The following is a 17,706-nucleotide window of genomic DNA, read 5'->3' as shown; positions in this document are numbered from 1 at the left end:
CAATCACCATGTATTTTGCCACATTTGAGATAATACACACACATGCACACACGCGTGCGCACGCACACACACACACATATATATATGATTTTTTGTCATTCTTTGTTTTTGCTGAACCACCTTACAGTTGGTAACATCATGACACCTCATCCCTGAATATTTCAGGACATACTGTCTAAGAACAAGGACTATTTCCTACATCACCACAATCTAACATCACACTGGGGAAAATTTAACATTGATACAATACTATTTAACATATTTTTAGGAGTTGCTGGGTAGCTCAAATGGTGAAGTGCTCAACTACTTATCGAAAGGTTGGCAGCTCAAATCCACCCAGAGGTGCCTCAAAAGGCAATCTACTTCCAAAAGGTCACAGCCCTGAAAACCCTATGGAGTGCAATTCCACTTTGACACACATGGGGGTGCCATCAGTCAGAATCAATTCCACAGCAACTCGTTTTTTTAACATATATTTAATATTCAGATTTCCCCAATTTATAGTATATGATGGATTAACACAATGGCTGCAACAACGGGCTCAAGCATAACAACGATTGTGAGGATCGCGCAGGACCGCACAGTGTCCCATTCTGTTGTGCACAGCGTCGCTATGAGTTGGAATCGACTTGACAGCACCTCACGACAGGTTGTTTCTTTTATAACTGCTATTGTGATTTGTTGGTTTTTTGTTTGTTCGTTTTTGATTCAGAATCCCGTCAAGAACCACACACTACATTTAGTTACCATATGTTTTTTTAAACTGTGGTAAATACATATATAACAAAAGACTTGCCATTTAAACATTTTTACATGTACAATTCAGTGATATTAATTACATTCATGTTGTGCAAACATTACCATTATCCATTTCCAAATTTTTTCCATCATTCTTAACAGAAGTTCAGTATACACCCTAAGCAATAATTCCCCATTTTTCCCTCCCACCCCTGGTAATCACTAATAAACTTTGGTCTCTATACATTTGCCTATTCCAGATATTTCATATAAGTGGGATCATACAATATTTGTCCTTTTTTGACTGACTTATTTCACTCAACGTGTTTTCAAGGCTCATCCATGTTATACCATGTATCAGAGCTTCATTTCTCTTTATGGCTGGGTAATATCCTGTTGTGTATATATATATATATATATATATATATATATATATACACACCACATTTTGTTTATTCATTCATCTGTTGATAGACATTTCTGTTGCTTCCATCCTTGGGCTACTGTGAATAGAGATGGAATCAACACTGGTATACAAGTGTCTGTTTGCATTTCTGCTTTTAACTCTTTTAGGTTTATACCTAAAAGTAGAATTGGGGTCACCATGAGTTGGGATCCACTCAATGGCAACTTTTTTTTTTTAAATAGTTGTTCTTAAGTGCTGTTGAGTCCTTTCCGACTCATAGTGACCCTGTGTACAACAGAACCAAACACTGTCCGGTCCCACAACCTCCTACTGTTGCTGTATTTCAGCCTGTTGCAGCCACTGTGTCAATCCATCTCGTTGAGGGTCTTCCTCTTTGACACTGACCCTTGGCCAAATCTGATGTCCTTCTCCAGGGACTGGTCCCTCCTGATAACACAACAGATTTGTTTGTTCTTGTGGCAGTCCATAGTATATTCAATATTCTTTGTCAACACCGTAATTCAAAGACACCAATTCTTTGGTCTTCCTTGTTCACTGCCCAGCTTTCACATGCATATAAGGCAACTGCAAATACCATGGCTTGGGTCAGGGGCACCTCAGTCCTCAGCATGGTATCTTTGCTCTTTATCATTTTAAAGAGGTCTTTTGTAGCAGATTTGCCCAGTGCAGTATGTTCTTTGATTTCTTGACTGCTGCTTCCTTGGGCATTAATTGTGAATCCAAGTAAAATGAAATCCTTGACAACTTCAATATTTCCTCCATTTATCATGATGTTGCTCATTGGTCCAGTTGTAAGGATTTTTGTTTTCTGTTGAAGTGTAATCCATACTAAAGGCTATAGTCTTTGATCTTTATCTGTAAGTGCTTCAAGTCCTCTTCACTTCCAGCAAGCAAGGTTGTGTCATCTGCATATCACAGGTTGTTAATAACTCTTCCTGTAACCTTGATGCTGTGTTCTTCTTCATACAGTCCAGCGTCCCAGATTATTTGCTCAGTATATAGATTAAGTATGGTGAAAGGATCGAACCCTGATGCACACCTTTCCTGATTTTAAACCATGCAGTATTCCCTTGTTCTGTTCAACAACGGCCTCTTGGTCTATGTACAGGTTCTGCATGAGTACAATGAACTATTCTGGAATTCCCTTTCTTCGCAATGTTGTCCATAATTTGTTACGATCCATGCAGTCGAATGTCTTTGCATAGTCAATAAAACACAGGTAAACATCTTTCTGGTATTCTCTGCTTTCAGCCGAGAGCCATCTGAAATCAGCAATGATATCCCTATTTCCACATTCTCTGCTGACTCCAGCCTGAATTTCTGGCAGTTTCCTGTCAATGAATTGCTGCAACCATTTTTTAATTATCTTCAGCATAATTTTACTTGCATGTGATATTAATGACATTGTTCAATAATTTCTGCATTCTGTTGGATCACCTTTCTTTGGAATGCATACTAATATGGATCTCCTCCAGTCGGTTGGCCAGGTAGCTGTCTTCCAAATTTTTTGGCATAGGCGAGTGAGCGCTTCTAACACTGCATCAGTCTGAGAATGAGAACATCAGCATATTATCTGCTGCAACACTCATGCAGTACATTACTAATGGTAAGATGGACCAAAAAAAGAAAAACACAGACAGTTTTAAGTATGGTTTGTTGTAACTCAAATACCTTGTAAATCAGGGAATAACTGTAATTTTATTTCAGTTATTGTCTTTAGGTTCCAGTATTTCGGTTTAGTTTTTTTTGTGTATGTATATATATAGTGTCTATATCCTTATTTATATTCTTGCTTTGTTCATACATCATTTTCTTGATTTCCTTTAGTTGTCTGTGTTTTCCTTTAATTCTTTTAGCTTGTTTAACATTGTTGTATTATACTCTTTCAATCTGTTCATTATTTGGGCTTCCATAGAGATGATTTCATCTTGTTCATTTGAATGGGCTGTCATTTCCAGGTTCTTTTTGTGCTGTGCGTGAGTGTGTGTGTGTGTGTCTGTGTGTGTCTGTGTGTGTGTGTGTGTGTGTGTATGCTTAAACCAGGATGTTAGAATTTTACAAGGTTTTAGCTTCCTCAACTCCCCTGAATACACGGTGCTTTTGAGAGCACTAATTTCTGTGAAAAACTCTTAGGCAGGCACAACCTTCAGACTTTTTTACTGCTCCCTCTCCTTTCTTGTGAAATCACCAGGTTAGGCCAGACCAAGGTTTCAGTCCTTCAGCAGCTCCCAGACAGATCAGAAAACACACACTAATCAATCTGCCCTCAAAGGTCACAACCTTCAGTCTTTGGTTACCACTCCCTCTCCTGTTCTGTGAGGCCCCCAGTTCCAGCTAGACCAAGGTTTCAGTCTTTTAGCGGCCCCCAAAGCAATCAGAAAACACACACTGATTAATCCACAAAAAAAAAAAAAAAAATTTTTTTTTTTTTTTTTTTTTTTTTTTTAAGTCAGGTATAGCCCTCAGCCCTTGGCCATAGCTCCCTCCCTGCTCTGTGAGGACTCCAATTCCAGCCAGACCAAGGCTTCAGTCTTTCAGGCTGCCTCCAGACTCTGAACAATCTGCTAGCAAGACCTGTCCTATTACTTCAGGGACAGAGATGGGGACCCTTCGGAGCATACAAGAGAGCCATGCGTTGGCTGGGGATGCAGCTGTGGCGGACGGAGCCCCAGCCATCTGTCTGCCATGCCAGGAGAGGGAGGAGCAGGTTGAGATTCCTCCTGGTTGCGAATAATCCTTGTCTTGATCCAGGTTGTGGCTCCTTGCTGTGGTCATTTACCCACCTTTTCAAAGTTTTCACAGGGTTGAGTACAGACTTCTAGTTGCTTTTCTTGGTGTTCCTGTGGGAAGGTCAGCATTTTAGATCTGCTCACCCTGTCATCTTCCCAGCAATTTCCTTACCATGTCTTTTTACTCTGTTGTAATCCGGAACAATTCTCTAAACTTGTTTTGTCTTTCATGGCATTGGTGAGTTTTGGAGGATCCAGCTCAGCTGCAGAATATCTCAGTTTAGAATTGTCTAATTGTCAACAGGCTGTAACTGACCATAGGAAATAATCAGACTTCAGACACATTATGTTCCTTATGAATAGAATGACAAAGTTTATCTTGAGAAGAGTCACCTTTAAAAATTCATAAATTGACAAAATAAGGGCAAGCTTCTCATACTGAGACCAAGAAAGAAAATGGATTAAATAGCTCTGTTTGAGGCTAAATAATCTGTTTATTATCCTTGGAGTCAAAACATGAACGTCTTAAGTTCCGAAAACTCTTCATCTCAAGTCTCTAAAGCCTTCTGGGGATAGAGTTTATTCACTACAATTCTAACAGGTTGTAGAGTCTGGCCAGGAAAGATTACATGTGGTCTTTCTCAAATAAAGGGGAGAGATCTGTGTGTTTAAGGTTAGAGCTAATGATCCCTGACTTTCCTGACCAGGGATCAAACTCAATTTTACCATTTATTGTCAATTTACGTATCTCAAAAGGAAAATACCAAATAATGCATTTTAAAAGCATCTAACACAATGCCAGAAGATACTAGGCATCCAATAAATGGTCTTTTCCTCTTGTTACAAATTCTTACAAAATTCGGGAACTCAGCAGAAGCCACTGGTCTTATCCACATTTACTACAGGAGTGGTACACAGTCGTGACTATGGGATATTTACAATGACCATTAACCCAACAGACAGATGCTGTACCTGGGGTCTAGTATAAAGTCTCGTGTAATGTAATACTCCAAGACACCATCTCAGGTGCCCTAGACTATCTTCATTGTTAGGAGGAATAGGTCATATTGCCCTGATGCCTCCATAGAAGAGCTATCTTCCCATCCCTATTTCCTGCTATTTTTTTTTTTTTCTATCTTTACTCATTCTCCCCAATATAACTTCCTTATTTTCCAGGACAGGAAAAACACATTTGGGGGGTGTGGTGGGGGGGGGGGACTAATATAGAAATATAGATTAGTCTGAAACTCCAAACATAAAACTCTAAAGTAACTGATGTGAAACACAGTTAGTATATGAACCAAAGACCCACACCTGTTGCTGTCGAGTCATTCTGACTCATAGTGACCCTATAGGGCTTCCAAGGAACGGGTGGTAGATTCAAACTGCTGATCTTTCGGCTAGCAGCGAAGCTCTTAACCAGTGCTCCACCAGGGCTCTAGATAGTATACAGAAGAGCTAATACCCTAATGCCCCTAGAATAGCAGAAAAGCTTATGATCAGAGTACATAATTATAAGAGAGAAAAAAGATCCCATGGTACCTTTACATATCTTCTGAAGATTATACTCCTACTCTTTTAATTGAAATTTTTATTGAGATAATTATAGATTCACATGCAGTTGTAGGTAACAACAGAGATCCCTTGTACACTTTGCCCAGTGCCTCCCCTCAATTAACATTTTACAGAACTACAGCACAGTATCACAACCAGGATACTAATACTGATATAATCCATCAAGCTTATTCAGATTTCCCAGTTCTGCTTGTACTCATCTGTGTGTGTGTGTTCAGTGCTATAGCTTCATCACCTGTGTACATTCTTATATCCACACTCAAATAGAGAACAGTTCCAAAACCACAAGGACCCCTTCATGATGCCCTTTTACGGTCCAGAGCTTTGAACCAGTTCTTTCCAGTCTGAATTCCTGCTGAGAATTTGCATTTCTAACTAGTTCCCAGAAGTTATACACAAGAATCACCTAGGGATCTTATCAAAATATAGATTCTGAGTCAGTATATCTGGGGTAGAAATGTAAACTCTCAGCAGGGAACTTGTTAGAAATGCAAATTCTCAGCAGAGGCTCAAACCAGAATGAACCAGTTCCAAGCCCTGTTATAACTACACCCACCTATCCTTACTCCCAAGTCCTAGCAACCATTAATTTGCCCTCAATTTCTAAAATCTTGTCATTTCAAAAATGTTATATAAATAGAATCATAAAGTATATAACTTTTTGTGATTAGGTATCTTTGCTCAGCATATTTCCCTGGAGAATCATCCAGGTTATGGTGGGTATCAACAGTGTTCCTTTTTATTGCTGAGTAGTATTCCATGGCACAGACGTACCACAGATTGTCTAAACATCCGCCTGGGGAAGGACATCTAGTTTGACTCCAGCTTTTGGCTATTATAAATAAAACTGCTATGAACATTTGTGTACAGGTTTTTGTGTGAACTATTCCTAGCCTTTTAAAGCTCTTTTTAGTCATTTTGAGTTTGAAAATAACTTTGTAAAGTATCTTTGATAATGATTCATTAAAACAATAAAAACCGAATCTTCCCTTTTTTACCAGTTTGTAAGAGTGTAGTACTGATTTTGCAATATGAAAAAAGGCACTTAAAAGAAATATATAGTTTAATACTTAAACAGGATCAATAAATTAAAATAAATATACTCACCAATAAAAGCACTGTCAGATTCCAGTAGTGAATTTTTCAAGAAATCAGGAGGGTCATTTCTGGGCTAAAAGAAACATCATATATTCATGACTATTTTATTAGTTTTGTGTGAAAAAAAACAACAACTTTTTATCAAGAGGAGGCACAAGTTCCCACACTGTCACCTAAGAAACCAAGAGGATGGGGAGAGGCAGGACTGGCTGCCTGCCTCCTCCTCGACGTGCTGACTCCCGGGAAATGCAGCACAGGCTCCATACAAGAGAGACAACAGAGGTCTGCCAGGCAGACTCCTACTCCACTCCTTCCTGCCCCCTTGTGGTTGAAGCCAAATAAAAGGGTTACATTGCTGATGAAGATATAAGAGTGTGAATCAAGGAACCCAATTAAACATAAAAGGCTTTAAGCCACGGCCAAGATTTACTCATTCTTTCAATAATTCGTGCAGCACACTTACTATCTCCTCCATCCTAGGAACTGGAGATACAATTCTGCTATGGATACAATTCTCATAGTCCCACGGGAGAGAAAGTCATGGGATCAAAAATCACAGCCTTACGTGACTCAGTTGTAATGAAGGCATATTGTGGAGAAAAAATATGCTAGGGTCGGGTTTATTAAAATGAGCTTTCAAATGAGAACTTAAATTTACATATATAAATTTCACAGTAGAGAATCCTATCACCTTATATGTTGGAAGGAACCTAAAGTCATCCTACCCATCTGCCAAGGCCTCCCCACCAGATTTCTGGGCTTTGCTAGAACATTCCAGGGAAGAGCTGTTCATTAATGTTTAAGGTAATGCATTCCACAGATGCACAGCATTGTCAGGAAGTTCTTCTCTGACACTGGATTCTTATAGACACTGAATTTAAATCTTCTTTGTAATTTACCACCCAATGATTCTACTTCTGCTTTCTCATATAATAATAATTGTGATGGTAATAAGAGCAGCTAATATTTATCAAGCTGTGCTGAGCACTTCACACGTACTGCCTACCCTCTCTTCTACCTCACAGTCCTTCACCTAACTGGAAGAGCTATCAGAGTCCACCTCAGTCTTCTCTTCTCCATGGAAATCACCCCCAACTGCATCCTGTGTTTTCCATATAATTATCCAGTTTCTAGGAAGATAAGCAGCCCAAGATTTATTAGCTTTTTTTTTTTTTTTTTTATCAGTCATGATAAACTGCTGACTTACGCTGGTTGACTTTCTATTTGGCAAAGCCTATTATTAATCTAGGATTATAATATAACCCAAATCCTAGATATTAAATTTCCCTTACTGAATATCAGGATCTTTTCACTGAGAAATGTGACTGCCGCTTGTGAAGAAACCCACCAACCTGCAGAGTCTTCACAAATCACATCAAAACACCTCAGGCCACATGGTACAGGGGCAAGTAGGAGCCCTGGAGTTGGGCCTGGCTTCAAATCTGAGTTCTCCCTATTACTGTGTGACCATGGGTCTTTATATGAGTTTCCTTTTATGTAAAATAGGATTAATCTTGCCTTGCTGTGAATTTAAAGCAAATAGAGGTAAAGTACCTAGCACAGGTCCAGAGTGGGGCTATCAGCAACACCAGGAGTCCCTGGGTGGCACAAACGGTGAAGCACTTGCCTGCTCGCTGAAAGGCTGGCAGATCGAACCACCCAGAGGCACCTCAGAAGACAGCCTGATGATCTGCTTCCTAAAATCACAGCCATGAAAACCCTGTGGAGCAGGTCCACACTGCACACTTGGGTCACCATGAGTCAGAATTGACTCAACGGCAATTAACAACGACAATCAGCAATACAGTGTTCATCACCATCATCATCATCATCAGTTCAAACCCAGGCACCAACAACTACTAACTAGCAACCCTGGGCAAGAAACACCCTAGCTGAGCCAATGCTGTCTATATAATAGGGATGTTGTGAAGACTAAATTTATATTTTTAACCTTGATTTTTTTCCCTGAACTCTGTCTCACATCTGTCTATTCACCAGCTCCAACTTACCATGTCTAAAACTAAATTCCTAATCCTCTCTCCAGCCCCTAAATTTGTCTCTCCTGCATCTCACCTCTGTAAATGGCAACCCCAAGCCAAAGACCTTGAAGTCCATCCTTGATTCCTCTCATACCACACTTCCAGTATCTCAAAACTCCAATCAGGTTTCCTTTCAAAATCAATCACTTCTCACTACTTCTACTGCTACCACCCTGCTCCAAGCCACCTTATCTCTTACCTGGATGATTGCCACAGCCTCCTGTCCCCTCAATCTATTCTCAACAAACAGTAGTTAGTGATTGTATTAAAACAAGACAGATCACGTCACTCCTCTGTTCAGAAACTCTGAAAGGTTTTCATCACATTCACAGAGTAAAAGGGAAAACCCTATAATGGTCTCCGAGGCTCTGTGGTCCACCCCGTCCCCTCTCTACCTTGTTTCCTATTGCCCACCCTTGCTCACAGCCCTTGAGCCACCGTGGTATTCTCACTGCTCCTTGAATGCACCAGGTCAATTCCTGCTGGGGCTTCTACCTGGACTGTTGTTCTTCCTCCAGATACCTACCCCCCCAGCCTGATATTTTGTATGGCCAGCTCCTGGTGTCCTTATTCAGATGTTACCTTCTCAGTCCACTGTATTTCAGTATGTAAGCCCTCCCATCCCAGCACTCCCAACCCCCCTCCCTGCTATCACCTTCTCCATAGCATCCTGATGTAATTATTCTATACATTTGTTCATTTATTGCCTATCCTTCCTACCAGAATGAAAGTCTTCAGGGCAGTAATGTTTGTCCCTTTTGTTCGCTCCTATAGCCCCAGCCCTACAAAAGTATCTGGCACATTGTAAGCATTTGCTAAATATCCATCGAATGAAAATGGCTCATCTGCTCCCTTTATTTAATCTTTGCACAAACGTCACCTCTTCAGGATCAGAGTGGCAGGGTTATCTTTATCTTGGTTATTTTCTTCACAGCCCACACCACTGCTTACATTACAGAGTCCTACGAGTCGGAATCGACTCAACGGCAACGGGTTTGGCTTTGGGTTTTCTCATACCACTAAGGAGCCCTGGTGGACAACAGTTAAACATTCATCTGCTAATGGAAAGGTTGGTGGCTCGAACCCACCCAGCAGCTCCGCAGGAGAAAGACCTGGCCATCTGTTCCCGTAAAGATTGTATCCCAGAAAACCCTATGGGGCAGTTTTACTCTGTCACATGCTATTAGTAAAAATCAACTTGATGGCACCTAACAATAACAACTTCTACTACCACTGCTAATATTAAGGACAGCAAACACTTGTATTTCACTCGTCAGGCTTTATTCCAGGGCTTTTACTATATCTTTTAATCCTCACAACAACCCTTGAGCTACTTTTATTTATTTAACAAACATTTGTACAGCACTTACTATATGCCAGGCCAGTCCTAAATGCTTTGTAAGTATTAATTACTTTAATTCTTATAACCAGCCTCTGAGGTATGCAGTGTTCTCCCCACTTTACAGATTGCAGTTCTTCACCATTACACTAGGCTTTCTCTACATATTACACTAGGAGTTCTCCAGCTATCCACTACACTCATAAGGTTTACATCCATTCTTAACTCAGTATTCCTGAAGAATTCCAAACTGCAATTCTTCCTTATAATAGTCCTCAAAAATATTATTCTCTTAAAACTAACTCAAAAAATTAAAATTGATTTCTTACCATTCTGTGGTCTCGTGTTTTAGTGTTTGGTGTGGCATCCAAGTCAACTGTTGTCAGTGGAGAACAAATACAAATTAAAAGGTTAGAAAATGTTTTAGTGAATAAAAATGAATTTTAAAACACCTTTTGTGACTAGCTCTCTACTGGAAATTACTTCTTATTCAATTACTATTTCAGGATATTTTTAAGATACGACTTATCACTCTGCATCCATTCTAAACCAAAACCAAACCCGTTGCCGTTAAAGCAATTCTGACTCATAGCGACCCTACAGGAGAGAGTGGAACTGCCCCATAGAGTTTCCAAGGAGGGCCTGGTGGATTTGAACTGCTGACTTTTTGGTTAGCAGCCATAGCACTTAACCATTACACCACCAGGGCATCCATCCATTCTAGCTGGGTAAAATTCTCCTGTTCACATTAATAAGAAAAATCATTATGAACCTAAAACTGATACCTACAGAAAGGGAAAATAATTCAGGATTCTTCAGCATCTTCTGTCTTATTTCTCCTATCTGTGCTGGAAGTTACTGAGTGGAGCTAAACAGGGGCTCCCTCATGTGAACCTGAAGTAAGCTAAACTCTAGGCACCTCATTCCAGGGACAAAGACCTTACACTGGGTACCCCAAACTCCTTCCCCAATTTGACCTGCGTTCCCATGTGTTCCTCTGAATAGTGCATTTTCTCCTTTTCAACATTGCCTTTGGGAATAAATAGGCTGCCGGTGATAACCTGTATTCCTTCTTGTTGTTGTTGTTACCATCAAGTTGATTCCAACTCATGGCAAACACGTGTGCAGAGTAGAACTGCTGCATAGGGTTTTCAAGGCTGTGACCTTTAGGAAGCAGATCACCAGGTCTGTCTTCCAAGGCACCCTGGGTGGGTTTGAACTCCCAACCTTTCAGTCAGTAGTCCAGCACGTAATCACCTGCACCACCCAAGGACTCGTATTCCTTCTCAGGCTATTTTACAGCCATGTTTGTGATTGTTGTACAGTTAGACCATATTCTTATGAATTAAGTCATCATAGCGTTTGCTGGAACTAGGAGTGGTTACTGCGGGAGGTGGATACCTTTGGTGCCAAAATGCACCTGTACCCACCTGCGGACTACTTTTGGGCTAATGAGCCAAAGTTGCCAAGATCCCACATGATCAGATCATCAGTTGGGACCTCCTAAGGAAAAACTTCACCAAACTAGGTGGAAAGGTTGAAGAATGCAATTGCTTCTCTCCTCTCTCTTGATTACATGCCTAAAGTAGGGGGTCAGCAAAAAAGAGGAAGACCCTCAACAAGATGGTGTGACACAGTGGCTGCAACAATGGGCTCAAACATAGCAATGATTGTGAGGATGGAACATGACAGGGCAATGCTTCATTCTGCAACACATAAGGTCGCTATGAGTCAGAACTAACTCGACAGCGCCTAACAACAACATTCACCGCAGAATCTGGGTTACTAAGGTGCCAGGAGAAGGTGACCTATGAGACTATTACTAAAAATTGTGCATAAGATGGAAAACAGACTTTACCTTTGGGCCAAAGTCTTACATCACTTACTCCTGTGATGCTAATTCATGAGGTCAAAAGGGTTTCCTCAGATTTTGTATGCCACACCAGTATACCAAGATAGGGTCTTAAATTTTTCTAAATATAACTGATAGGACCATCCACTCCTATTCTCATTACTGGTTAGTTGTGTTTTTATAACCCACTTTCCATGGCCAACTTCAGTAGTTGGTGAAATAAAAGTCTGAGGGTCATGCAGTACACCTGGATATCAACAGGGCACACTGACGCACTCTGAGACAACCAGCGACACTCGGCCTCTGGACGCCCACCTACCCCCACCCAGCTACACACGGGACCCTAGGTTTCTCCTTTGCAGCATTCATCACACTTACACTTAGTATCTAGCCTTTCTGATGGAGTATAAGCTCCATGAGAGTAGTCACCTATTTCACTCATCAGCACATTCCCTGGATTTAGTTCAGGGCTTGCGCTCCACAGGCACTCAGTAAGTATCTGACGAATGACTAATTGTACAAAAACATATTCATAGCCTGATGCTTTACAGATAACATATCATATCAAAACTTACAAAGGCACACACTGTAGAGAAATGCCCTGTAGGTGTTCTTCCTTTGGTTCTCAGTTCCTGGTGCAGATGTCCTTTAGCCTGGTCAAAGTACTCAATTCTCCAAACTACAGTGAATGGTTGGGTCCTTCTCATTCAGGGGACACATGATCCCAGCGAAGCCAATCACGGCTCTCTCTAAGATTTGTTCTTTTCTGGGATTATAGGCCCGATGGGTCATATGAACATGGAGCTACCAGTGGAGGGAGGGTGCCTGGGACTAATATCAATATAGGAGATGAAGAAAGCCAACAAAAGAACAACCCACTGATAATATTTGAATATCAAATCCAACTTTGCCAAGAATTCCTTTTCTGTTTAAGCTAGTTTGATTTGGGTGTTTGTCACCTCCAAATGAAAGAGTCTTGTACTATGTAGGCCCCTAGGTAACCTTGAAGAGAAACTTACCCTCTGATGGGAAAACTATTCAAAAATCGACAAAGGATGAGCAAGGTTAGCCTCTGTAATTGTAACAACTGTATAAAATAGAGCATAAACAACTGTGACTGAGAAGACCTGAGAGACCAGCACCTCCAAATAGTGGCCAAAGGATAAGTTCAACAAGGTAGACTTCACATGAAAGAAAGCTGAGACCTAAAAATGAATGTGTTAACATAATAAAGATCAGGGAAAAGATCAGCCCGAGGGCAAGAATCGGCAGTACTTAATCGGCAGTGCTTGTCTCACCCCGTCAAAGGGGGAAGAACCTTCAAGAGGTGTGCCTGAATTACAGTAAGAGGGGTGGACTCCATGCAGCAAGTATCCTCTATGGCCTAGATGAAGTATTCTTTGACTGGCTAGTGCCCTCACCAAACCTCCATCTCTGACTGTCTAGTAACCTGACACTAATAAATGGTGGACTAGACAACAGAAAGGACATCTAGGTGACTGGAAATATAGACTCTCCTTTATGAACTTAAAAATTATCATTTATTTATCATGAGCTTGGTTTGCAGGAGTCAACTTCTTAAGCTTGAGAAATAACACATGCACCAACAAAATGAGACTAGTGGTTCTCAAACTTCAGTGGTATACACGAGAATTACCTAAGAAGCTGGTTAAAGACTCCATTATCTCAGGAGGCGCCAGCACTCAGATGCCCTGCTTGGGCAGCTAGCCCAGTACTCTCTGCAGCATTTCTATTTTTCTTTTCTCTCACTTCACTATTATCTACCTCACATGGTTGTTGTTAAGGGTTAAACAAAATAATGCAAATTAAAGTGAGCAGAATTTGAAACTTAGCTAATAACTCAATACTCACAATGTATGTGTGCATTAGAGGGCTTACTGGCTTTATCCTAAAGTATTCTGATTTCATAACCACTTACATGAGCAAGTACAAAAATACTCCATTTATCTGGAAATCTAACTATACAGCTGAGAATGAGGAAGTACAAGTCCAATAAGTAGCCAAACAGATACATATGGTGGTATACTACAAAGAGCGCAAGCTTAAAGATCAGACAGATCCTGGTCCTGCCACTTACTAGCTATGGAAGTAACTCTACAAATTAACCTCTCTGGGTCATATGTTCCTCCACAATAAAATGGTGATTATAGCTACTTATACAGGTGTTGAGAGGATTCATTCCTTACAAAGAAAATATTTACTGAATACTACTATATTCTATGCTAAGTGCTGGGCATGTAATGGTAAACAAAAGACACTTATTAAGACTAGAGGAGAAGCAGACAATAAAAAGTAAACAAATAAATAGGCAATTACAGATTACATCAGATATGAAAAAAAAAAAAACATGCTAGTGTGTTGGAAACCAACAGGGGAATTTACTTTGGATAGGATAAGAGACAATCCTGGCATGGTGGGAACCCATAGTGGGTACTCAAAAACTGACAGCTATTATCAACATCATCATTTTGTCATAAAATTTACATATTCATCATTGAGTTTTACCTGTCAGACTGGTAAACATCAAGAAATATTAAAATAAGCATTTGTGACGGTGTGGGAGAACAGGTTAGGAGCCCTGGTGGGGCAGTGGTTAAGTGCTCGGCTGCTAACCAAAAGGTCAGGGGTGCGAAGCCACCAGCCACGCCTCAAGAGAAAGATGTGGCAGTCTGCTTCCATTAAGATTTCCAGCCTAGGAAGCCCTATGGGGCAGTTCTACTCTGTCCTATAGGGTCACAATGAGTCAGAATCAATTCCATGGCAACGGGTTTGGTTTTGGAGGGAAAAGTAATCTCAAACTTGTTGACAGGAAGTAAACAGGAGCAACTTCTTTGGAAAGTAATTTAGCAATATCTATCAAAGTTTAAATGCATACAAGCTTTAAGGCAGCAATTACACCTCTAGGTGTTTATCCTATAGATCTGCTTGTACCTGGGAACAAAGATTCGTGTACAAGCATGTCCACTGAATTACTGTCAGTACTAATGCCAACAAAAGTCTAGGAATTATTTAAACTTCCATCAATACAAGGTTGATGAAATGATGGTACATTCATGTAACGAAATATCATAGAGCCTTTAAAACAGGGCTTCCTCCCTATTCATTCTGGTTTGAACCCCTGCTGGTAATTTGTACTTCTAACAAGTTCACAGCTAATGTCGCTGGTTAGGGACCAATTCTGAGAATCACTAGCACAGCAGTGGCTCTCAAAGTTTATTCCACATAAGAATCACCTGGGGAGGTTATTAAACTGTAGAAATTTGGTTCAGTATATCTGGGGTGGAAACGCAAGTTATCAGCAAGGGTTCGAACCAGAACGAACCAGTTTGAAGCCCTGCTTTAAAAAGAATGGTGTTTGACATAACCAGATGCCTATCCGTAAAAAAATGAAACAAGATTCATACCTCACACCATACCTAAAAACTAATCAAAAATGGATCAAAGACCTAAATATAAAATCTAAAACAATGGAAGAAAAAATAAGGACAATGCTGGGGCCCTAAAACATGGCATAAATAGTATACGAACCTAACAATGCACAAACACTAGAAGTGAAACTAGACTATAAACTTATGCTCAACAAAAGGGTAAAAAGAGAACCTCCAGACAGGGAAAAAACTTTTGGCTACAACATCCAACAAGGGTCTAATCTCTAAAATGTAAAAAATACTTCAACACCTCAGTAACAAAAAGACAAATAATCCAATTAAAAAATAGGCAAAGGATATGAACAGACACTTCACCAAAGAAGACATTCAGGCAGCCAACGACATATGAGGAAATGCTCGCGATCATTAGCCGTTAGAGAAATGCAAATCAAAACCACAATGAGATACCATCTTACCCCAACAATACTGGCATTAATCCAAAAAACCAAAAATAACACAAATGTTGAAGAGGTTGTAGGGAGATTGGAACTCTTATGCGCTGCTGGTGGGAATGTTAAATGATACGACCACTTTGGAAAATGATATGGTGCTTCTTAAAAAGCTGGAAACAGAAATACCATGCAATCCAGCAATCCCACTCCTAGGAATATAGCCTAGAGAAAGAAGAGCCGTCACATGAATAGACACATGGACACCCATGTTCACTGCAGCACTATCACAAAAGCAGAAAGATGGAAACAACCTAAATGTCCATCAACAGATGAATGGTAAACAAATTATGGTTCATACACACAATGGACTACTACGCAACGATTAAGAACAATGATGAATTCACAAAACATTTCACAACATGGATGAATCTGGAGGGCATTATGCTGAGTGAGATAAGTCAGTCACAAAAGGACAAATATTGTATGAGAGCACTATTATAAGAACTCAAGAAAAGGTTTATACAAAGAAAAAAACATTCTTTGATGGTTACAAGGGTGGAGGGAGGGGAAATCATTAACTAGATAGTAGACAAGTATCAACTTCAGTGAAGGGAAGGACAACACACAATACAGGGGAAGTCAGCACAACTGGACGAAAGCAAAAGCATAGAAGTTTCCTAGACAAATCCAAACACTTTGAGGGACCGAGTAGCTAAGGGCTTAGGACCATGGTCTTGGGGGACACCCAGGTCAATTGCATAATGTAGCTCATAAAGAAAATGTTCTACATCCCACTTTGGTGAGTAGCATCTGGGGTCTTAAAAGCCTGCAAGCGGCCATCTAAGGTACATCTATTGGTTCCATCCCATCCAGAGCAAAGGAGAATGAAGAAAGCCAAAGACACAAGGAAAATATTAACCCAAAGGACTAAAGGACCACATAAACCAGAGACTCCATCAGCCTGAGACCAGCAGAACTAGATGGTGTCCAGCTACCACCAATAAAAGCTCTGACAGGCATCACGACAGACAGTCCTGGACAGAACAGAAGAAAAATGTAGAACAGAATTCAAATTGATGAAAAAAGACCAGGCTTACTGGTCTGACAGAGACCAGATGAATCCCCTGGGACTATGGCCCTGGACACTCTTCTAACTCAGAACTGAAACCGTTCCTGAAGCCCACTTTTCAGACAAAGATTAGACAGGCCTACAAAACAAAACAAAAAAAATTACACAGGTGAGGACCGTGCTTTCTTAGTTCAATCAAATATACGAGACCAAGTACGCAACTCCTGTCCAAAAGCAAGACAAGAAGGCAGGAAAGAAAAAGAACTAGACAAACGGACACAGGGAGCCTGGAGTGGAAAGGGAGAGTATGTTGTCACATTGTGGGGACTGCACCAATGTCACAAAAACAAAACAATATGTGTATTAAATTTTGAAATGAGAAACTTAAGTGGTAAACTTTCAGCTAAAGCACAATTAAAAAAAAAAAAAAAAAGAATGATGTTTTCAAAGACAGGCAAAACTAATCTGTTAGAAGTCAGAGTAGTGGTTCCCTCTGGAGGCAGGTAGCTCACTGGGGAGTGACACAGGGAGTCCCTGGAGTGCTGGTCATGTTCTCTTTCTCGATCTGGGTGCTACTTACATGAGCGCTCACTTTGTAAAGACTCTTTAAGCTGTATACTTAATATCTGTGTACTTCATGTATTTATGGTGTACTTAAATAAAAGTCTTTTCAAAAAGTAAATTCCAGTTAACAAGAAAAAGTACAGAGCTATATTTATATTTGATGGTGGCAGTGGTGGTTCAGTGGCAGAACTCCTGCCTTTTGTGCGGGGACACTGGGGTTCATTCCCGGCCCATGTACCTCATGCGCAGCCTCCGCCCATCTGTCAGCGGAGGCTTGTGTGTTGTTACAATGCTGAACAGGTTTCGCTGGAACTGACAGACTATGAAGAAAGCCCTAGTGATCTATTTTTCAAAAATCAGCCAATAAAAACCCTATGGATCACAATGGTCCACCGATCATGTTATGCATGGGGTCACCATGAGCCAGGGGCCAAC

General features: G+C 40.5%; 1 protein-coding gene across 8 annotated transcripts in view; it reads right to left on the bottom strand.

The window, feature by feature from the left end:
* The window catches only part of CSPP1 (centrosome and spindle pole associated protein 1), a 127,628-nt gene that overhangs the window by 6,259 nt on the left and 103,663 nt on the right, over window positions 1-17,706 (bottom strand). For 5 of the 8 annotated variants that reach the window (XM_010588327.3, XM_023545751.2, XM_010588329.3 and 2 more), the window contains 2 exons: window positions 10,275-10,321; window positions 6,577-6,640 (listed from right to left, as the gene is read on the bottom strand). In XM_010588327.3, coding sequence (XP_010586629.1) covers window positions 6,577-6,640; window positions 10,275-10,321 — 111 coding nt within the window. Of the gene's footprint in view, window positions 1-3,624; window positions 4,206-6,576; window positions 6,641-8,121; window positions 8,265-10,274; window positions 10,322-17,706 lie in introns of those variants that run through there. The other 3 variants (XR_002785186.2, XM_064267782.1, XR_010317775.1) reach the window with 3 other exon arrangements.

This window comes from Loxodonta africana, chromosome 14, assembly GCF_030014295.1.
Source record: "Loxodonta africana isolate mLoxAfr1 chromosome 14, mLoxAfr1.hap2, whole genome shotgun sequence".
Taxonomy (NCBI): domain Eukaryota; kingdom Metazoa; phylum Chordata; class Mammalia; order Proboscidea; family Elephantidae; genus Loxodonta; species Loxodonta africana.
The sequence above is the reverse complement of the archived record's forward strand: the minus strand, read 5'-3'. Positions and strand labels throughout refer to the sequence as shown.